At 36.7% G+C, this 23,483-nt stretch overlaps 1 protein-coding gene across 4 annotated transcripts in view; it reads left to right on the top strand.

Annotated features, from left to right (window-relative positions):
* The window catches only part of CTH (cystathionine gamma-lyase), a 47,277-nt gene that overhangs the window by 3,824 nt on the left and 19,970 nt on the right, over positions 1 to 23,483 (top strand). For 2 of the 4 annotated variants that reach the window (XM_012521676.4, XM_071217380.1), the window contains exon 2: positions 22,670 to 22,838. In XM_012521676.4, coding sequence (XP_012377130.1) covers positions 22,671 to 22,838 — 168 coding nt within the window. In that variant the 5' untranslated portion in view covers position 22,670. Of the gene's footprint in view, positions 1 to 22,459; positions 22,544 to 22,669; positions 22,839 to 23,483 lie in introns of those variants that run through there. The other 2 variants (XM_012521675.4, XM_071217381.1) reach the window with 2 other exon arrangements.

The raw sequence follows: 23,483 nt of genomic DNA, 5'->3' as shown, positions 1-23,483 counted from the left end.
GTTAAAGTTTCATCTCAGGAAATGGGAATTAGGATACTAATGGACATGATCTACCAATTGAAATATTTATTTGATGTTGTAAACCACCCTTCTGTATTTGCATGCACACACAAACAGAAACATACACATACAATCTAGGACAACTAATCTTCGATCTTAAAGTTTTTCTAATTATTTTCTAAATAACTATAGCAAAAGAAGGCAGAGGCAGATGAGGAAAAAAAGAATGAAGAGAAAAAAGAAAAGGAAAAGAAACCCAATCACCCAGACTAACTAAACAGATACTGCAACATGTGTATAGTATCATTTTGATGGATCAGCCTCTAATTTTTAAACACCATCTTTTCTAAGTGTCCTTTCACACACAGTCATTTCCTATAGTTCTGTCCTCTGGAATTTTCAACGAATCCTAGATATTTGCTTTTGTTTGTATTGATGTTCTATTGTTCAGCATTCAAAAATTATTTCATTTTGAACGTAATTTCAGTTTGTTTGATGCTGTGTCTATTCATTGTATATGTCATTTTGCAGTTCCTATATTGTACTTTATCTTCAACTTAAGTTATTCCAGGGTCTCCTTATTTTCCAAGGTTCTTCACTCAAGCATTGAATCAAGCCTGTATGCTCTCTAATGATTGCTTTGTAATAAAACCTTTAGATGGGATATATTTCATTTATATAATTATAATCTTTTTGTCCATTCAAATACATATTGTTCATTAAACACTTAGAGTAATAAAATTTATTTTTTACGTATATTTTACTAGCAACACAATCTTAACCCAAAAGTGCAATCAATCATTAGAGTGCTATATATATTGCTATCAACTCATAGCGACTCTAATTCATTGTGCTTCATGGCTGTTCAAAGAAACAAATTCATAGGGTCATGGTTACCTGGTTCACAGAGTCAGTCCATGGGATTATATTTTGAGCAGTCCAAATGAGGAGACAAGACTGATATTAATAACAGCCATTTATTAGTTCCTTGCTTTGTAAAATATATTATCTCAGATACTTTTCCTATTTCTTCACAGTGAATCTCTGACAGTGCTTCTCAAAGCACCTGTGGGGAAAGACCAGAATTTTTTTATTTGTAATTTGTTTCAAACTGATACTTTTGTAAAATACAATAAAAACAAATTGCTAAAAAAATGAAAAGTTTAATGTCATATAAATTTTATTAGATTTATTATTATATTTGTTATTAGATGCAAAAGACACACAATTAGTCAAATTTCTATAAAAGTATTAAATGCTTATCCATTTTTTTTTAAATAAAGATTTATTTATTTCTCACTCCCTCTCCCCCTTATCTGCTTTCTGTGTCCATTCTCTGTGTGTTCTTCTGTGTCTGCTTGTATTCTTATTAGGTGACTCTGGGAACCGATCTTGGGACCATCCAGAGTGGGAGAGAGGAGATCATTCTCTTGAACAACCTCAGCTCCCTGATCTGCTGCGTCTCTTATTATCTCTCCTCCGTGTCTCTTTTTGTTGCATCATCTTGCTGTGCCAGCTCTCTGCATGGGCTGGCACTCCTGCACGAAGCAGCACCCCTGTGCAGGACAGTACTCTGTGCACGCTAGCACTCCATGTGGGCTAGCTCACCACATGGGCCAGCTTGCCTTCACTAGGAGGCCCTGGGCATCAAACCCTGGACCTTCTATATGATAGATAAGAATCCAATTGCTTGAGCCACATCCGCTTCCCTAAATACTTACTCTTAATTTTTAACTGGCACTGATTCACAGACCACACTTTGAGTGGCATTATCCTATAAGATAGGAATTATTATTTCCTTTTTACTGTTTAAAGAACTGGTGCTTAGATAAATAAAGTAACTTACTTAAAAGTCATTCTGATAATTGACACAGACCAAATTTGGCCCCGGGATTGAGTTCATGATTTAAAGTTTTAAACCAGTATGCTATCCCATCTTATTGTGGTTCTACGAAAATTTTAAAACTGTGCTGTCCAATATGGTAACTGCTAGACATGGATAGCTATTTAAATTAAATTAAATTAATTTTTATTTCTTCAATACTTCAGGTCTTCAGAATCATTTCAAATACTCAAAAGCCGTGTGTGGATAGTGGTGATCATATAGAACAGTACAGATAGAGGACATTTATTTCATCACAGAAAGTTCTATTAGACAGTGCTCTTACAGAATATAAGTAATTCCTTTTGGGGATCATTTATTTCATCAGCTGTGGACACCTCGCTAAGCCAAGTCAGGCAAATATCATTTTTAGAACGTACATGGAGCTCTTAAATTGACTTATTTGGTGAAATAGAGAAGATACATAATTTGCTAATTGCATTAATTGCTCAAAAGAAAAGAAAATAATAATTAAGGCTGCAAAGAAGAGTTTCACCTAGGGTCCCTCAAAATACCCAGTGCCAAATCAAATAACTACAGTCAAGGGGTGAGACTTATGCTCTACTAACATGGTGGCTTGAAAGCACAACCTGTTGATCAGTTACCAGGGAAGTGGGTATCTATAGCTAGAGCCAACATTTGGTGTGTGTTTACTACAAACCAAACCTTCAGTTAAGCACTTTATATGTGTTATCTCATCCAATTCTCCATACAATCCTTTGAATACACCAATTTTACAAGTGAGGGAATTGAGACATCTGAGGTTTCCAGAGTGTTAGGGCATAGTAGAAAATCTTAGTGGTTGCTGAGACTTCATATTATAAGTAATATGCAATACCATAAAATGGTGAATTGTAAAAATCAAGGTGAATTCAAGCCTTTCCAAGAAATATAGTTTTCCCTTTCTGCAGTAATAGCTGCAGCAAGCAGCACTTTTGCCCACCACCAGAATTCGTGTGCACTCTTAGCTGATTTTTGTTTCTAATGGTACTCTATGGGAGGAAAAAGATTCTGTAAATGTTGGCTTATTTTAAGTCTCAGTCTAGGAAAAAAGTTAAAATTACTCTAGAACATCTGTTATTAGAATGCAAGATTAATTTCAAGAATGTCAGTGTTTAAAAGAACCATTTTATTTTATTTTTAATATATTTTAAATTTATTTTTAAAAGATACTTAGATTAATAAAATGTTACATACAAAAATATAAAAGAACCATTTTTAAAGGTTTCCCCACCAAACAAGTTGTAACAATTCAGCATCAAAATTGTTTTGTACATTCTCAAAATTACTATACATTTATTGTTTATGCAGGTTCACATATGAATTATATACTTCAATAAAATTTTATTTTAAAAAAATTATTTTTTGGGAAGCAGATGTGGCTCAAGTGATTGGGCTCATGTCTACCATATGGGAGGTCCTAGGTTCATTTCCTGAGTCCTCCTGGTAAAGGTGAGCTGGCTCACATGGTGAGCTGGCCGAGGTGATGAGCTGGCGCAACAAAAGAGACAAAGAGGAGAGATAATGAGAGAAACAACAAACCAGGGAGCTAATGTGGCTCAAGTGATTGAGTGCCTGTCTCCGACATTGGAGATCCCAATATCATTCCTGGTGCCTCCTAAAGAGAAGACAAGAAGAGGAGATACGCAGACACAGAGAGCACACAGTAAATGGACACAGAGAGCAGACGGCAAGCACAAGCAAGTTGGGAGGAAATAAGTAAATAAGATATATCTTTGAAAAAATTATTTATTATTATTTATTGGAATAAGTTGACATATAAAGTCCATGAATTCATTAATGATACTAAAAAAATTAATATAAAAGGGTGAATATAATATTCAATTTTTATTGATATTAACATAAATAGGAGACATTAGTACATTGGTATTTTTTGTTTATTCTAGTAAGTATGTGTCTATAAAATATAGATATGTACTTTTTTCTATCTTTATAGGCAGGATATAATATACATAGGGAACAGTAAGAAAGCCAAATGCTTCCAGGAAAAATATAAACTATGTCAGAATCAAACAGATTGATCAATCCCATTGTCCACATACTACAACAAAGCAGGAAATGGATCCACCAGTTGATTAGCATTGATGGTCACATATTCTATAACAACTAAACATAAAAAGAAGATTCAACAATGAGTTCAATTATCCCACATTTAAGAGTTTAAATGAACAAAGTTGATCACTCATCTTCTGGCAGATAAAAACCTTTAGAAGACATTTAGGTGACCTACTTTATAATTATATAAATATATATATATAATTATAAATGAATTTATAATTTTATATATAAAAATAAATATATATAATTATAAATGAGATTCTGATATGCCTTATAAAGTTTCCAATGTTAGCCTCAGATCTGATCCAGGATATCATGATGGCATCATCTCAAAGAGTAGGGTGGCTTAGTGGTTATGAATAGAATTATTGGAGCCAGACTACTTAGGTTCCAAATAACTTACTTTTGGCAAGGTATTTGACTTTTCTGTATCTAAATTTTCCTATTTATAAAATGGGAGTTTTAATAGTTTCTAACTTGTACAATTGATTTGTGGATTTAACGAGTGAATCCATGTGAAACACTTAGTGCCTGGCACATAATAAACACTCAGTAAGTGTTAGCTATTGTAATTGAGAAATGCTCTACTTTGCATAAGGCTAAAATCTATATGAAAGATGTGGATTTGTATGCTTCATTAAGGTGACCCATGGAGCTTTATTATTAAAAAAAAGGACTCCAGGCTCATAACCATGGCTTGGATATTTCATCCCTTACTATACAACCACATTCTATATCCTGACCAAGAATCAAGTTATCAACAACTCAAATCCTGTGACTTCAACTGGTAAGACGTTTCTTTAGAGATGGGGAGTTTGGCAATGGGGGAAGGAAAAGGAATACGATAAGATTATTGCAACCCTAGAGACTATGAAATAGCATTTGGAGTAAACTAACAATATGTTATGTAACTGCTGCCAGGTCTGAATCAATGTCAAGACCACCACTCTAATTCCAGTACTAGTGGCCAACTGAGAAGGCAAGTGTAATTTTTAAAGCTGTTGGTATGTACTTCATAGGTTGCCTTATTAGAAGCTCTTTTTTACATATAATAAACTTTTTAAAAAACATTTTATTATTATCCTTCCCCCTCTTTGTGGCTTTTTGTGTGCTGTCTCCTCTCTGTGTCCATTCGCTGTGTGTTCTTCTGTGTCTGTATTAATTTATTTTATTAATTTATTTATTAATTTATTAATTTTATTAATTTATTAAATTAATAATTTTATTAATTTATTGTATTAATTTATTTAAGGTAAGAGGAAGATAGAAATGTCCATATTCTACCTCTATATCAGGTTAGAATTTTTTTCTGTTCAGTCCATTTTCTATAATTTGTATGTTAATTAGGTATTATGGGTAAGCATTAGAATTTAGAATCAGAAAACCTGAGTTTGATTCTGGATACATTCATTTAGTTGTTGGCTGTATAAATTGAATCAAGCTACTTAACAACTCTGAACCTCAACTATCCCATCTATATAATAGGATCATGATAATACCAACTTCATAGGTTTAGTGCAATGATTACATAAAATAATGTGCATAAGAATTGTTTGAAAATAGAAAGTACTACACAAATGACTAGGTTTCTAAAATTATTATTACTATTATTGGCACCTTGAAAAAAACTGTATATACACTAGCACTGTTTTTTCCAGGTTAATGTCAATACAAATTTTTAAAAAATAAATTACTTATCTTTACTGATTTATTTGGCAAGAGCAATGAGCTCTGCAATGACAAATTATTTCTCCATTGAAACATATGAAATGTATCATTGTATTTTCTTACCAGTAAGGATTGAAAAAAGATAAGCTTATCTTTTTTGTCTTTGACTCACACCAGGCCTTCTTTAGAAGCACATAGGCCAGAGATAGCCAGGTTGAACAGTTGAATGATATTAACTGAATTTACCAACCTGTTTTAGCTTTCTACTGATAAAACAAATACCATACAATGGGTATGCTTAAACAATGGGAATCGATTGGTTTATGGTTTCAAGACTAGGTAAATTCTAAAATGGAGGCATTGGCAAGGCTGTGCTTTCTCCCGGACCACTGCGGTATTCTGTGATTGGTTGCCAGTGATCCTTGGTCCTTGGCCTTTCTATCACATGGCAATGCACATGGAAGTCTCTCCTGGCTTCTTGCAGTTCTGCTGACATCTGGCTTCAACCTGTGGCTTTCTGACTATGTTCCTGAATTTCATTCTGCTTATAAAGGACCTCAGTATTAGGATTAAGACCTATCCTGATCCGATTGAGCCACACTTTACCCGAAGTAACCTCATCAAAAGGTCCTATTTACAATGGGTTCAAACCCATAGGAATGGATTAAGATTAAGAACATGTTTTACTGGGATACATAGCCAAGCCACCATACCATCTAGTTGCATCCCATCTCTTCTGTGACTTTTTCTTTAGATTAGAATCTCAGTATTTGCTGAGAACTATTTACTTTATGCGCACTATATAATTTTATCTAATGTCATCCTAGCAAGCCAATGAGGTCTAGACTGTAATAGTATCACCTTCATTTTACATATTAAAAAACTGAGTAAAATGAGGTTAAGTAACTTGCTTAAGGTAACATAGCCAATAAATGCTACATCTGGTGTTCAAATTCATAAACTTTTACTCTAAATATAAGCTCCTAACAATTATTTTAAAATGATGCTATATAGCTTTCTTTGGTTCTTTCTTTTTTGTGACAGTCTTATAAGTCTATCTACCATCTACATGCATATGTAAAGTTCCATTTGTTAATATTTATAAATATGGGACTGTTATATTTACACATTTCTGTCTTGCTCTTCTCACCCAACAATACTCAAAGAAATTTAATAAGTCAGTTGTCAGTGCTCTAATTCATTTTCTTTTTGTGATCATAGTATTCTATTATCTGGATATACTATATTTAATTGACTTTCACATTTGATGAACATTCTATTATTGTTTTACTACTAATAATAACGCTTTATAAATATTCTTACACATATGTCTTTATGGACTGGTTGTTTTATTTATATGGGCTAGAATCTCATATGTGGGATTATAGATTCAAAAGCTATGTATGTTTTTACTTTGTGTAGATTTTGGATGGTTTTCCCAAAAAGGCTGTCATTATATTTCCTTAAGTAATACATGTAGTGCCCTTTTCCACACTCTGGAGAGGCTGAAGATGTCGTGGATAATGATAGTTATATTGGAGTTAGGTGATGGAGTATGAATCCTTGCTATGCCACTTACTATTAATAGTTGGGCAAGCACTCTCAAATTCCTCCAACTCTCTGTGCCTAGGTTATCTTATTCATACATAAAGGATATTAATACTAGTACCTCCTTCATAGGCTTGTCCTTAGTATTAAGTGAGCAAATTCATGCAAATTACAGAGAACAGTACTTTGGATAAAGTTAAGTAGTCCCTGTAGGGGCATTATACGCCAAAAGAACTGCATGAGTTTTCCAATTTATATAGACAGAAATCAGGGGAATATGTGGGGGAATGGATGTTAAGGGTGTGGTATAATGGGGGAAGGAATTTATTGATATGGGCCGAAAGCAGAGATTCTGGATTTAACATTGTAGTTTCAGGGACTGAAAGGGCTCTAACTGTCTCTTCTGTGAACCAAAAGGTGGCTGACATTACCTGAAGTTGAAATGCCAGACTGTCCTGGTATAATGTAAATGAGGTGATTCAGAGGCTTAAAGAGTTTGGAATGTATTGTGATATCAAATCCAAGAACAAGACTTTTTTTTTTCAGTAATAGTTACTTGTTTTCTTCCCTTGCTTTTCTTGTTACATATAATTGTAAACATTTTATATTTTACAGTTTTTGTTCCTTTGTACATGCTTATTTAGGTGATAAAGTATTGATTTTTGTGCATGCTTATTTAGGTGATAAAGTATTGATTTTTGCATATTTTCTTCTGTTCAGCAACCTTGTTAAATTAGCTTATTAATTTTACAAGTTTGATTTTTTAATCAGTATTATGTGTTTTTAGGAATACTATCAGACCATTAGCAAAAGAAGACATTATCTCTTTTCTTCCAATGTTTAAATCAGTTTTTTTCCAAAGATTTATTTATTTCTCTCCCCTCCCCCATGCTCCAGTTGTCTGTTCTGTTCTCTGTGTCTGTTTCTTTGTCTGCTTCTGTTGTCAGTGGCACGGGAATCTGTATTTCTTTTCTTGTTGTGTCAGCTCTCCGTGTGTGTGGCGCCTTCTTGGGCAGGCTGCACTTTCTTTTGTGCTGGGCGGCTTTCCTTACAGGGCGCACTCCTTGCGCGTGGGACTCCCCTACGCGGGGACACCCCTGTGTGGCAGGGCACTCCTTGCATGCATCAGCACTGTGCATGGGCCAGCTCCACAGGGTCAAGGAGGCCCGGGTTTTGAACCACGGACCTCTCATGTGGTAGACAGACACCCTAACCACTGGGCCAAGTCCGCTTCCCTAAATCAGTTTTAATTCTTATCTTTTACATTTTAACGATTTAGGATAAGTCACATTTTAATAAAATAGCTGTAAATTTCATGATTTAAGATAATTAAATTTGGTTTTAGAGCTGTTCTTTATTATATTTAAGTAGTTTCCATATATTACTATTTTACTTGGAATTTTATTAGGAGTATCTACTATATTTTATCAAATGCCTTTTCTGCACCTGCTGTTATATAATCATATGATTTTTTCCCCCCATTAACTTGCTGCTTTAATGGATTAGGTTGACAGATTTCCTTATCTTGAAACACGTTTGTCCCTTGGTCATATTGTATCTTTCTTTTGACATATTGCTGGAGCCTATTTTCAAATAAGAAAGTTTATTCTATTGTTTTCTCCTTCCTTCCTTCTTCCCTCTCTACCTTCTTTTTAATCCTTCTTTTTCGTATTATAATTGTCAGATTTTCATGTTAAAATTATGTTAGTTTCATAAAATAAACTGAAAAGATTTTCTTCTCTTGCTATGACCTGGAGTAGTTTCAATCCTTGCAACTCAAAGTGTGGGTCATGGACCAAAATTTACAAGTATCACCTGGGAGTTTGTTAGGAATGTGTAATCCCAGGCCTCACATTAGGTCTGCTGAATAAGTAACTGAATATAACAAGAAACCCAGGAGATTCATATGCACATTAATATTTCAGAAGCCCTGTTCAAAATAACATGAAAATTATCTGAACTGTTGGTATGTGATCATTTCCCAATGGTAGAAATCTACTCACTTTTTTTAACTCTTCTCTGATACTTGGTCTAGTCAAGTTTTTCACCCTTTATTAGTGAGTTTCATAATGTATATTTTGCTAGGATATTATCAATTTTTTTTCTGTCAATTCTGTTGCCATAGTTACTATTGGTATTCTCTTATAATTATTTTAACCTCTTACATTTATGGTCATACCTGTATCATTAAAGGTGATGTCTAGTTTCTCTAGCAGCTCTTTTTCATAAGTGTCTGGTTCTCTTTAGTTCTCAGGCCCCTGATGTGGATACTGTCATACACTGCCCAGACTCCCCTACAGAACTGAAGCACACATTCTCCCAGCTGCTGCTAGCATTGCTGGCTGATGACACATCACTGAGTCCCTCTCTAAGAATTGCCCTATGCTGAAGAGAGCCTCCTCACCCAATCCTATGCCCCTTTTCATCCACAGAACAGGAAAGTCAGGAGACTAGATATTCCCACGAGGGCGCTAATGTTGACTCCTGCCTTGCTTCCAGCTTCCTGCCCCAGGTCACCATTTGGCTCAGGAGAAGTAAATGAATAGGAACTGGGAATGGAGGTTAAGAGACCTCATTCAGGTCATCATAATTCCAGTATCCTATTTTTGTAATCCCTTCAATACAAATGAGATGTTAGATATCTGAATTAAATTATAACCTTCAATTTTTATTATAAAATGTTATTATAAATATCACTGAAATTCTGAAGAAAAGAGAAGAGCCATGGGAGGAGGCATGGGAGAAATCAACTTTTAGAAGTTGATTGCTTTTAACCATGGATGTACCTATTAATTGTAGTTTTTGTTTTGCTATTATTACAACTGCTATTTGGGCTTTCTAGCATGTTGAGTTCTTACCATGTCTTGCCATAAACTTCTTGGCTAGCTCCCTAAGATACTGTGGAGAAATTAGGAGTAGAATATGAAATTTATAATAACTGATAAACTTACAAAAGTTTTACATTCTTAAAATCTTATACTCTGAAAATGAATACTTTTTAACATTATGTTATTTAGTAGCTCACATGAAAAAATCCACAGGATAATTATCTCCTAGAATTCAATGACCAGAAAAAGCTTTCTTGCCAAAAAAAATACATGTTTTATTTTTACTGCTATGAAGAGTGATATGGCCTTTATTTCCACAGGCTTCTCTGCACTGTGGTCTAAAAAGTTGCTCAAGGCAGAAAGCCAGAATGACATTTGTGTTCATCTTGTTGCTTCCCTTCTTTCAGAAATTCTGCATGGCCTTTTGCCCAGTATCTGAAAAGAGTTTTAAAAACACATACTTTGTCCAGTTTTCTAGTTATTTTCATGGCAGGAAAGGAAATCAGATACCAGTTAGTCATTTCTAGAAGGGGACCTTTAAGGCTCTTCTTTGAAAATCTATTTTCATTTTAATACTCTAAACTATTTTAAAGTCCATTTTGGAAGTATGGGAGAGCATGTTACCAAAAAAGTAAGAGGTCATTTCTTAGGAAATTCAGGGAGTTTCCACTGTTTATTTCCCCATTAGGAGCAGAGATTTACTTTTCCTCTAGATCAGCATTGTCCATTAGAATTTCTGTGATGATGGGAATTTTCTGTCTGTGCTGTTCAATAAAGTAGCTACTACCCACATGTGGCCATTGAGTCTTGGAATGCAGTTAATGAGATTGAGGAATGGAATTTTAAACTTTACTTAATTTCAATTAATTAAAATTTGTTTAAATAATCACACTTGCCTAGTGGCTGCTGAGTTGAACAGCACAGCTCTAAAAAGTAAAGTGCTGTGTTTCAGAGTCTATTTGTTACCCCAAAGTCCTGAGTTGCAGCTAAACATACTTTCTGGTTTTCTAGACTCTGTCCCTACCCCTCTATACCTACCCAAATATTATCTATTCCTGAAATCAGAATTTGTTCCTTCATTCCTCTCTTGTTCCTTTCTTCTTTCCATCAACAAACACGTATTGAGAAATTACTTTGTGCCCAGCACTGCCAGGCCCTGAAGATGCCAGACAGATAATACATTACCATGACCTCCAAAATCTCATAAGGTAATAGGGAAGGTGTGATGATTAAGTTCATGAGTCAACTTGTTAGGTCCAGTTATTTGGTTATGGTGTCCAGTCATTTCGTTAAGCAAGCAGTGGCATGATTGTTACTGTGAGGGTATTTTGTGGATTTAAATCATTACTAAGATGAGTACCTCTATGGCTGATTATATCTACCATCACATTGTCTTCTGCAATTGGAGAAGTCTCATTCAATCAGTTGAAGGCCTTAAAGGGAGAACTGATGAGTTCAGCAGTCAGAAAGAAGAATTTCTATCTATTTTAGCTATCCAGCTTCTTCCTGGGAATTCATCAAAAGCTTCACTGGAGTTCCCAACTTGCTGCCTGCCCTACAGAATTCAGACTTGCCAATTCCCATAGTCGTGTGAGCCAATTATTATAATCCAGTTTACTACATGCAACAAGACCAAGCAAATAAATAGTTAAGAAATAACATTTTTGGGTGTTTGTTGTGGTGGGTTGTGGTAATGCGTTTAGAAATGGACATGAAGAAAGAAGGCTTGTAGGAAGATGAGTTGTGTTTGGGGTTTGAAACAGAAATTGGAGGTAGAGTAAGTGAAGTCAGGTATTCCAGGTAGAAAGCTTGGAACTATGAAATATTTCCATCTGTTAAGAAAATGATGAAAGTTTAATACTGCTGGAGCAAGTTTGAGTATGAAGAGGGAGGAGATTGCTAGAGAGTGGTAAATTATGAAATTTCAGAGTAGATAGGATTAGTATCTTAAGGAGCCTTGATATAACATATAAGTGAAAGGCAACTATATACATAAAGGTCCATAGTCATGATATTGAAACTAATATGTTCAAGGAGCTGACTATAGTTTGGTTTGGCTGAGAGAGGTAGGGAATGGCAGGATCACGAAAGTAAAGGAATATAAACTTTATTTTTAGGCAAATTATTGAAGGGTTTTAAGATAGAGCATGTCATGATCAGTTTTGCCCTTTAACTTTTTAAGTTCCTTCTGGTAGCACCAAGGAGGGAGTATGGATAGTCCAGGTGACAAATAATAATGGACTTGAGCCAAGGTAAAACATTATGCTTGTACGTCATTGCAACTAATTGTTGAATGAAGAATGAATACAGCTCAGTATTGGTGTTCTTGATATACCACAGATATCTATAGCTATATGAACAAAATACAAATAAAAGTCCTTTTTTGACAGGAGGGACTTGAGGGTACTGACATGATCAAAACACTTTTTATTTTAGCTGTAATGTACAAGGTGAACTGAAAAGGGAACAGACGCGTACACAGTAGCACCTGATCAAGGATGATGCAATAGGGATGAAGAAGAGGGGATAGACTTAAAAGATTTATTGATTATGAAGAGATTAAGATATTAGGGGGTAAGCAGACTTGGCTCAATGAATAGAGCATCCTACCACATGGGAGGTCAAACCCAGGGCCTCCTGACCCATGTGATGAGCTGGCCCATGCACAGTGCTGATACATGCAAGGAGTGCCGTGCCACACAGGGGTGTCCCCTACATAGGGGAGCCCCATGCACAAAGAGTGCGCCCCGTAAGGAGAGTCGCCCAGCAAGAAAAAAGTGCAGCCTGCCCAGGGTGGCGCCGCACACATGGAGAGCTGATGCAGCAAGATGACCCAACAAAAAGATACAGATTCCCTGTACCACTGACAAGAATATAAGTGGACACAGAAGAACACACAGAGAATGGACACAGAGTGCAGACCACTGGGGGTGGGGAAGGGGAGAGAAATAAAAAATAAATCTTAAAAAAAAAAGATATTAAGGTTGTTGATAGGGAAGAAATGTTGAGCGGATAATTCTTTTTTTAAAGGAGGAGCATGAGCATGTTGTGTCCTGATGGGGAGGAGTTAGAGGAGAGAGGGAAAAAAGTGTAGGACAAGGGGAAGGGAAATGACAGGATTTGGAGTTGAAATTCTCCATTTACTGGCTGGGTGATTGGGGCGAGTTACATAAACTCTTTGAACTTCAGTTTAACTACTTGTAAAAATCCGATAATTTCCTCCAAAATTGTTGTAAGGATTAGAGATTATGTAGAATACTTAGAATAAGTAGATATTCAATAAATGGTAGTTATTATTGTATTATTATTAAACAACTGTGTAACTATTAGATGAAAGAAAAGACAATAAGGGGTAGAGAAGTTTGTGGGGGAAGAGGGGCAGAAAGGAAAATTAAATGAATTCAAACTCATTTTTCTGTGAAGACACTAAGAAGAGATTGAGGAAGTGAGTCCTAGAATATGGGACTGGAGGAGAGTGTTAAAAGCTTAGAATAGCTGTAGTGGTGATTCAGAGAAGAAATTGACCAACTGGGAACATCCAAAGGAGTTTATGATTGGTGTTAGGGACAGAGATAAGAATCTGAAAACCTTGCTCATTCTTTCACATTAGAAAAAAACAGTGAAAGAGTTGGAATTATTATTTGCAAATTTCTTGATCTGTCTTATCTCACACTAGAATTATTTTATATTTTTTCTTAAATTACAAATCTGTCCAAAGAAGCGCCTCTTAAATTGCTGTTAAAAGAAAACTGTTACAGCAGAAATTGGAGATGGGCCATAGGAAGTATCATAGTTTCCTAACTATTCTGACAAATACCACACAATGAGTTGGTTTAACAACAGAAATTTATTGGCTCAGGGTTTCAGAAGCTAGAAGGCGTGCTTCCCCCCAGGGCCAGTAACATTCTGCTTTGCTGGCAATCCTTGGGTTCCTTAGCTTTCCCATCACATGACAGTGTTCTCTCCTTTCTTTCTGGGTTCTGTTGACTTACAGCTTCCTGTTCCTCCCATGGCTTCATTTTTTTAAAGGCCACCAGTAATAGGATTAAGACTTATCCTGAATCAGTTGGCCACAATTTAATTAAAAAACAACATCTTTGAAAGTTGCAATTTACAATGGCTCACATCCACAGGAATAGGATTAAAATTAAGATTGTGTTTTTTCCTTGGGTACAGAATTCAACATACCCCAGGAAGGGAGCATGCTAGTAGATGTGCAGAGAAAAAAAGTCTTCCCTTTTGCAAATATTTTATACTTGGCTTCTTAATCTAAGACTTCTCTTAGTCTTTACCATGCTAATAATGGTCATTATGAATCTAAATAAGAATTTAAATCCAATTAAATATGTGGTATGCCAAACATTTTTGACCACAGAACCTCTGTTTTGTACACACATTCCTAGGAACACAGTTTGGGAAAGTTTGGTCTAGTAAGTATAGTTTATATGTTTGTCTTTCCTCTTCCTAGACACCACAAAATAATAATGTTCAAGATAATAAGTTTGTTTCTCTCAGAGTTCTCATACATCTATGTTACCAATCCATTACCCTTGTTGGTAAGATTGAATCCTTGAGTTGTGGTTCTCAACTGGGATTGGTCTTTCCATATCTGGAAATGTCAGGGGATATGCCACTAGTTGCAAGGGAGGTTCATTGCCCCTGATAGTACTGCAACACACAGGATTGCTTCCCCTAAACTGTTTTCTCTATGATATAAAATTATTAGCAAGACAAATCAAGAGCTTGTCAGTTGTTGTGCTTCTAGTTGAATGAGACTTTTGAATGTCTGGAGAGTTCAAGTCACCTTATCTCTGTGCCAGTTGATAAATTGTGCAAAAAGATGTCACTTACTTTCTCCGTTGAACCAAAGGGCCAATGTGTAGTATACCTCCACAAAGATATTGAAATAGTAAAGAATAGCTCTCTAAGTGTTTCCTATTGAGTCTGCTTGCCCCATTCTGGCCTGCCATAAAATTTTAAGGACCTATTTCTGACAATTGCCAAGTAAGAAAATATCTCTCTCATTTTATAGACTTACAGAGATTAAGTAAATTTATCCCTCAAGGTCACAGACATAGCAGGTGCTGGAGTTGAGCTTCCAACCCCAAAATATTCAGACTCCAACACTCAGCTGCTTAACTAGAAACTCAGTGCCTGAGTCAGTATTTTATGTTTTTATACCTTAGATGGCTTCTTTTACCTCGCTGTGGAATGCATTCTAATGATTTCTCAAATATATCTGTCTCCCAATGTCTGCAACTCAGTGTTCTTTCTCATCTATGATATAGCAGCATAAGCTCACTGGATATAGCAGCATAAGCGTGTCACTTATTTCTCATCAGTAAAACAAAGCAATTGTGCTGGAAACTTGCTTTCCAGTGTCTCAGTCATATTATCTCCATCCATGGCCTGACTTTCATGAAAGTAGCAGAGAAATCTTTATTTATATACATAAGAAATATAAAGTATCATTTTCATAGTGCTTAAAAATATTTATTATAAAAGTAAAATGCACTATGCATTTTATAAATGGATTAAAGAGTAAAGAAATAAAAAGTGAGAAGTCTCCCATTTCCTCTAAAATATCTGCCTATGTTCAGTCCCATTCCCAAGTTATTCAGAAAATGTTTTTAAATAGTGTTGTGTTTTGTTGTTTAGAAATTAACTTACATGAAAAATTAGTATACATTCACATTATATAGCATTTATTGTACTTTAAAATGGCATAATGAATCATTTAAAACATTTTTATAAAAGTAACTTGCTCAATTTTTAAATTAGTTTTTTTGGGTATTAATATTATTGTTGAAAAGGTAATATATGTTTATGGTAAAAACTTGAACAACACAAAACGGAATAAAAGGCAAAAAGACACCTTTCTACTGCAGACCCCTGGTTATGAAAACAGTTTATTGTAGATCCTACTAGAATGATTTTACACATATTAAATCATAAATATCTGTTTAAAAATAACACAAAATAGTATATATTCCTTTGAAAATATGGAAGCATAAAATAAGCATTGCTTTGCATCTTGCTTCTGCTGTCTTAGAAATCAGAGATCATTACATACCAGCGCATACAAATTTCCTTCCACTTCTTTGCTGTATTGTAGCCATCATATACCTACACCATAACTGATTGACCATTCTACTTTGGATAGGTAACTAGGTGGTTTTCCATTCTTTCGCTGTTAAAAATAGTAGTTCAGGGTCTCTCTTGCCCATTGCAAAGTGCGGCTTAAAGAGCTGCCGTTTATTGGCCTCACCCTAGAGCAGTTCTTGGCCAAACCGGGAGACTGTCCTTGATTGGACTTCTTTCCTCACTCCTTGAATGCTTTTTGCTAAGCATATGTACTTTGGACTCTTCTGTAGCTGTCTGAAAAGTAACTGAATCCTAGCTGGTGTGAATTCCAGTGATCTCCTCTTAAGGACTTCTGGGAAAATGGGGGATTAGAGAGGCAGAGAGATCACTTTTCTCCCAGAAAAAATAGCCAGAGGACAGGCAGAGACTCCCTAGAAGCCTGCTCTGAGGCTCAGGACACCAGGAGAAGGTAAGATACCACCCAAAAGAGAGAGAGGTGAAGGAAAGGAGTCTCAGCTGGATGAAGAATCCCATAAGTAGAATTTAAAAAGCAGCAACAAACTGCTTCCCCTCACCTATGGAGCAAACTTCAGTCTGTAGACTGCAGCAACTGGACTGCAGTGGCTGCAGACTGAGGGGCTTACAGGGGTCCTCTTTCCCAAGAAAGGGGAGAGGGAGGGACACAACCTACAGCAATTTCAGATTTTGGCCAGTGAACTTCATCTATGGCACTGAAGGTGTAGCACACTTCCAGGCTAGGTGGGGCTCTGATATCGTTGCCCTGAGAACAAGCAGGCAGCTAATGATAATTTGCTTTTTCAAACACCCTCCCTACTGCCCTAAGCTGGTTGCTGAAGAGGTAAAGGAAGGGAGGGTGTGGCTGGCCAAGGGTGGAGAACAGCCCCTGAGAAAGTTTGTGAGGCCTGACCAGCCCTAAGGATATTACTTCTGTACCACCCCCCTCTCTGAGAAGTTACACTGAATGCATTCTCCCCTAGCACCTGGAGTCTGAGCTGAAAGGTCTTCCAAAGAATGCCATCTGCTGGCCAGACCAGAAAAGTGAATGAAAAAGGAAAAACAATAATAAATAAAAAAGACAAGCATATGCATTTACTGTCACCCTCTCCAAGGCATTTGGAAACTGGCCAGCTCCCCATTCCTGGGTCATTAGCCATGGTTTGAGCAGTTAAACAGGAGCAATCCTAAATATCTAGAATGAGTTGAACCAAGAAGAGTCAAAGAACAGTGATAGCACACAGCTACTTAACAGTAAATCTCTAGGCAAGAGAGAGAAACTGAACATCAGAGTAAACTCAGCATCAGAATCAGATGCTGTATTAGTCTGCCAGAGGGGTGCTGATGCAAAGTACATGAAGTCTTTTGGCTTTTATAGAGGGTATTTATTTGGGGTAAAAGCTCTTCTGGGCTTCCTTTCTTTCAGCTTCAGTCTGGCATAGGGCTTGTCTCTCAGGGCTTCCTCTCTCTCTTGGCATAGGGCACATTTCTGTCTAGGCCTTCTATATTAGTCTTGGCTCTCTTCCCAAGGTCAACTGCAGACTATCAGATGAATGGCTCATCTATTCCCAGGACTTTAGCTGTTTAAGTCATCTCCTTTCTGTCACATGGCAGGATCAAAGTGACAAAGTACTCTCCTCTGCCATTTTTTTTCTTGAGTGAGTGTCATTTCTATTGGCCTTCCAAGGGGGCTGGAGACTCAACCTGAGTGATGCCTTACTTATGTGGTTGAATCAAAGCCCTAATCTTAAGTATTTTAATCAAGGGCCACTCAGCTGAATCCAATATAATCAAAGGGTATCATGCCTAGAAGAATAGATAAGCTTACAAGTATAATCTTTCTTTTTTTGGGATTCACAAAAATCATCTCAAACTGTCACAGATGTATAGACATCAAAAAGTTACAAGCCATACAAGGAAAAAGGAAAATATAATTCAGGTAAATGAACACCTCAAAGCTCCAAATGAGACACTGGTCTTGAAACTGCTAATCAGTGAGGTTCATACAAATCTCCCAAATCAAATCCTGGAGTTGAAGGACAACATGGTTAAAGAAATGAAAGACATTAAGAAGACACTGAGCGAGCACAAAGAAAAATTTGAAAGCTTGGATAACAGAGCTTATGGAAATGAAAGACAAAATAGGTGAGATTAAAAATACAACAGAGCACACAACAGCAGATTTGAAACCTTGGAAGAAAGAATCAGCTTTGTAGAGGAAAGAACAACTGAAATTGAAGAGAAAGAAGACCAGAGAGAGGAAAGAATGGAAAATTTGAGCAGGGGCTCAGGGAGTTGAATGATACCATGAAGCATACCAACATACATGTTATGGGAGTTCCAGAAGGAGATAAGAAGGGGAAAGGGGCAGAAAGAGTATTTGAGGAAATAATGGCTGAAAATATCTCAGCTCTCATGAAAGACATGAATATACATGCCCAGGAAGCACAGCATACTTCAACTGAAATAAATCCAAATAGACCTACCCAAAGACACAAATATACAGAATGCTAAATGCCAAAGTTAAAGTTCTGAAAGCAGCAAGGGAAAAATGAAACATCATATACAAGGGACATCCCAAAAGACTTACAAAGCCCTAAAGAGTACAGCTCAAGATACTGTAAGAGGTACTTTCTCACCAAAGTGTATTGCTACATGTTGAAGCAAGATAGTTGCCAATCTCTGTGAGGGTTCAGCCTTCCTCTTCCTCTTAAGGTTCCATTTGTACAGCTTTTTCCCAACCTCAGCTGTAGGCTGGTGGGCTCATTTATTTCTGGGCCTTCTCAGCTGCTCGGGTCTCTGGTGTTTTAAGCTGAAAACTATCAGGCAATAGTTTCTCTTCTTCCATGTATCTTCTGTGTTTCTGTGTGAGTGTCTATTTATGTAGCCCACTAAGGGGGTGGGAACTTAAACTGAGTTACACCCCCCTAAAGTGGTCAAATCAAACCCCTAATCTTAACATAATTTAATCAAAGACATCTAAGCTGAATCTAACACAATCAAAGGGGATCATGCCCAGAGGAGCAGACCAGTTTACAAACATAATCTCACTTTTTGGAATTCATAAATAATCTCAAACTGCTACATAGGCTGACAGAGGGATAAGAAAACATGAGCCATCTATATGCTGTCTGCAGGAGACTCACCTTAGACCTAAGGATACAAATAGACTGAAAGTGAAAGATTGGAAAAAGTTATCTCACAAAATAGTAACCAAAGAAGAACAGGAGAAGCTATACTGCTGTCAGACAAAACAGACTTTAGATGCAGAAGGTCATCATATATTAATAAAAGGGGCAATCACCAGGAAGAAGAAACAGTCATAAATATCTATGTACCTAACCTAGGTGCTGAAAATACATGAGGCAAACTCTGGCAAAACAAAGAAAAAATAGACATATCTACAATAATAGTTGGAGACTTCAACATGCTACTCACATCAACAGAACAACTAGACAGAAGATCAACAAGAAAACAGAGAATTTGAACAATATGATAAATGAGCTGGACCTGACAGACATATACAGAACATTACAACCCAAATCAGCAGCTTATACATTCTTCTGAAGTGCTCATGGATCTTTCTACTGCATAGACCACATGTTGGTTGGGCCACAAAACAACTGTCAATAAATTCAAGAAGATTGAAATTATACAAGCACCTTCTCAGATCATAAAGGAATGCCACTGGAAATCAGTTATAGGTGGGAAAGGGGGAAATTTGCAAATACATGGAGGCTAAGCAACACACTCAAACAATTAGTGGGTCAAAGAAGAAATTGCAAGAGAAATTAGTAGGTATCATGAGATGAATGAAAACGAGAACACAATTTATCAAAATTTTTGGGATAAAGCAAAGGCAGTCCTGAGAGGGAAATTTATAGCCTTAAATACCTATAACTAAAAAGCAGAAAGAGCTAAAATCAAAGAATTAACTGAACAACTGGACAACTAGAGAAAGAACAGCAAACCAATCCCAAAGCAAATCAAAAGAAAGAAATAACAAAAATTAGAACAGAAATAAATGAAATTGAGAACAAAAAACAGTAGAGAAAATCAACAAAACCAAAAGCTGGCTCTTTGAGAAAGTCAATAAAATCAACAAACCTTTAGCAAGACAAAAAGAGAGAAGATACAAATAAATAAAATAAGGAATGAAAGGGGGATATTATGACTGATCCCACAGAAATAAAAAGGATCATAAAAGGATATTATGAGAAACTATATGCCAACAAATTAGACAACCTAGTTGAAATGGACAAAGTCCTAGAAATGCACAATCTACATTGACGCTATCATAAATATAGGAACTCAACAAACCAATCACAAGCAAGAGGTTGAGTCAGTCATCAAAAATCTTCCAACGAAAGGAGGTGTGATATGGGGGCATTTTTGGGATTTGAAATTGCCCTGAATGATATTGCAGGGACAGATGCAGGACATTATATATCATGCCATAACCCACCAAATGGACTGAGAGAGAGTGTAAACCACAATGTAAACCATAATCCATGCTGTGAAGCAGTGCTCTAAAATGTATTCATCAATTGCAATGACTGTACCACACTAATGAAAGAAGTTGTTGATATGGGAAAAGTGGGGGTGTGGGGAGTGGGGCATAAGGGAACCTCCTATATTTTTTAATGTAACATTTTGTGTGATCTATGTATCTTTTAAAAATAAATAAAAAGTGTACTTTAAAAAATCTTCCAACAAAGAAAAGTTGGACCAGATGCCTTTACAAGTGAATTCTACAAAACATTTTGAGAATAATTAATAACAATCTTGTTTAAACTCTTCTAGAAAATTGAAAAAGAGGGAAAATTATTCAATATATTTTATGAAGCCAACATCACCCTAATATTAAAGTCAGATAAAGATACCACAAGAAAAGAAACTTTAAGACCAATTTCCCTAAAGAACATAGATGAAAAAATTCTCAAAACACTACTTGCAAATTGAATCCAAACTGCATTTAAAAACAGCTACGCATCACAATCAAGTGGTTATTATTTCTGGTATGCAAGGGGGGAGGCAGGGGAAGGAGAGAGAAATAAATTAAAAAAAAAAAAGCCTAGTTTAGAAGCATTTGTATTGGTGCCACTTTTTCAACAGTTCTTTATTACCATAACACTAAATAAAATAACCAGATTTATATAACTAAGGGTTTGTCAACAAATATTAAAAGGTAAACTCATTACAGTTGTTGTAGTTGACTCTTCTGCCACAAAAACTGCAACTGTTGAGTTGCAGTTGACAGTATTATATATTTTAAAGAAAAGTGTTAATTAAATTTGTGTTAATTCCTACTAGTGTTTTGGACTCCATAATTTTTTCCAGGCGTAAAAATTTTGGTAGCCTTAGAACCTAGCAATCTCCTCTATCATTTAAAGGATGACTTCTCTCTTCTTTTCACATCTTCCTTTCTAATTGTAAATTAAGATGAGTTTATTTTATATTCTCTTTCTTAATTGGTTTGAAAAGCTTCCTTTGCAGAAACAGAAGTATGCCTAAATTTCCTATCCTAGAAAATAGACTATACAGTAGGTCAAGCTTTTATTGTTTAGGGAACAAGGAAATTTTTGTTGTTTGTTTTTAAGGAGTGATCTTAATAAGAGCAGGGTTCTAGTTGCAGATAAGGTGAATTGTGACAGAGTTACTTCGTTTTTTTTAAAGGATGTGGCTGTCAACTGCATAATGATAAACTATGTTAACTGCATAATAATAAACTATTTTGTGTAAAGATTGACACTCCAACGGGGTCTTTCAAAGCCACATTATCTTTCTCATCAGGGAGCTTCTCTCCCTGTACTTCAAAAGAAGATAATGATGTTTGGAAATAAACTTAAATTTGAACCCTTGAGAAGCTGCCTGAGTTCTGCTTAGAGCTCTCAGATAGTAGCTTCACTATTACTTAAGAAAAATTTAACCCTTACTCCTTTTTCAATCATCCCAAGCACTGGGTCATTAGAGTCCAGTGTACCTTACAAGGCAAATTGCCTGCGGTTAATGAGTATCCAAGCTACGAACTTCACAGCTGGGGCCGGGTTTTTTCAGTTGGGCACTTTCGCCTGCGTCAGCACCGCCCTTAAGTCAAAGGGCGGGGGCGGGGAGGTCCCAGCCCGACTGCAGTGGGGGGGGGGGGGGGGGCTGTTTGTCTTGTTTACTGTTTACTCGGTTTCAACACCGGGCCAGCCTTTCTCCACATAACGCACAAACCTGCACCACGTGGATCCAAGGAGCCTTACTCCACATTCTGCACGAGGAAGGGGGTAGCAGCCACACTCCCGGCAACGCCTCTACCGCCAGCCAATGAAGAGCAGGGGCAGCGTCGGGGCCTCCGCTCATTGGGCCACGCTAGCTTCGCCCCGCGGTGACCGCAGCTCTCCAGGCTGCTTAATAAACTCAACCCCAGAGCCGCACGGTCAGGCTTTGTGCGGTGGGTGTAGGAGCTGCGGTCGTGCCTTTCGCTTCTTTTCTCCTGGTTCTTTTGTTTCCTTCCATCCTTGAAGACTCAGTTTCCGAGTTTTATCTTCATTTGTTTCCTCTTTCCTTCTCAACTTAGCATGCAGAACAAAGAAACCTCCATACAAGGTTTCCTGCCTGGCTTCCAACATTTTGCCACGCAGGCCATCCATGTGGGCCAGGAACCCGAGCAATGGACCTCCCAGGCTGTGGTGCCTCCCATCTCTATGTCCACCACGTTCAAACAGGGGGCGCCCGGTAAGCACTCGGTAAGTTGGGTCACGGGTGGTCCAGGATGGGGCGGGTAATGAACTGTGGCTTAAGAAATTAGGGAGACATGCAAATAGTTTATAAAATGGCTATAAATTCGGAAGGTACCCCCAAAGGGTGTGTCCTACACCAGTAAATCCCCCTTGCAGGAAAGTATTGCATTGGATCATATTTCTTTCTATAAGCAGGACTGTATGAACAATTTGTCCGGTTTTTCAAATTGATTCATGTCATTTTGGCAAACTTGTACTTCAGAACTGTTAGTCATAATTTCTTTGAAATACCTTTAGCAGCAAAAAGGATAAAGTTAAAGTAAGGGCTGGGATTAAAAAAAACACTGAAGTGTCTGATAACTCACCTGGAATGGAGATGGCTCCCAATAGCTGAGTTCAGTTAGTAATAGTGGTTGTGACTGTGTACTTGCTATTTGCCAGATAAAACTTATATTAATATATCATGTGTATTACATTTATTAGCTCATATAATCCTAACAATCTCCTACTTTGAGGAAACTCTGGTTTTTCTGATGAGAGAGCTGAGGTTTAGTGATGTTAAGTAACTAGCCCAGAAGCCACATGTTGAGTAAGTGGTGGAGCTGGAGTTCAGATCCTGCTGCAGAATCCCTGTTCTTACCTGCTAGGCCA

This window comes from Dasypus novemcinctus, chromosome 9, assembly GCF_030445035.2.
Source record: "Dasypus novemcinctus isolate mDasNov1 chromosome 9, mDasNov1.1.hap2, whole genome shotgun sequence".
Lineage (NCBI taxonomy): Eukaryota > Metazoa > Chordata > Mammalia > Cingulata > Dasypodidae > Dasypus > Dasypus novemcinctus.
This window is presented reverse-complemented; position numbering and strand designations above follow the sequence as displayed.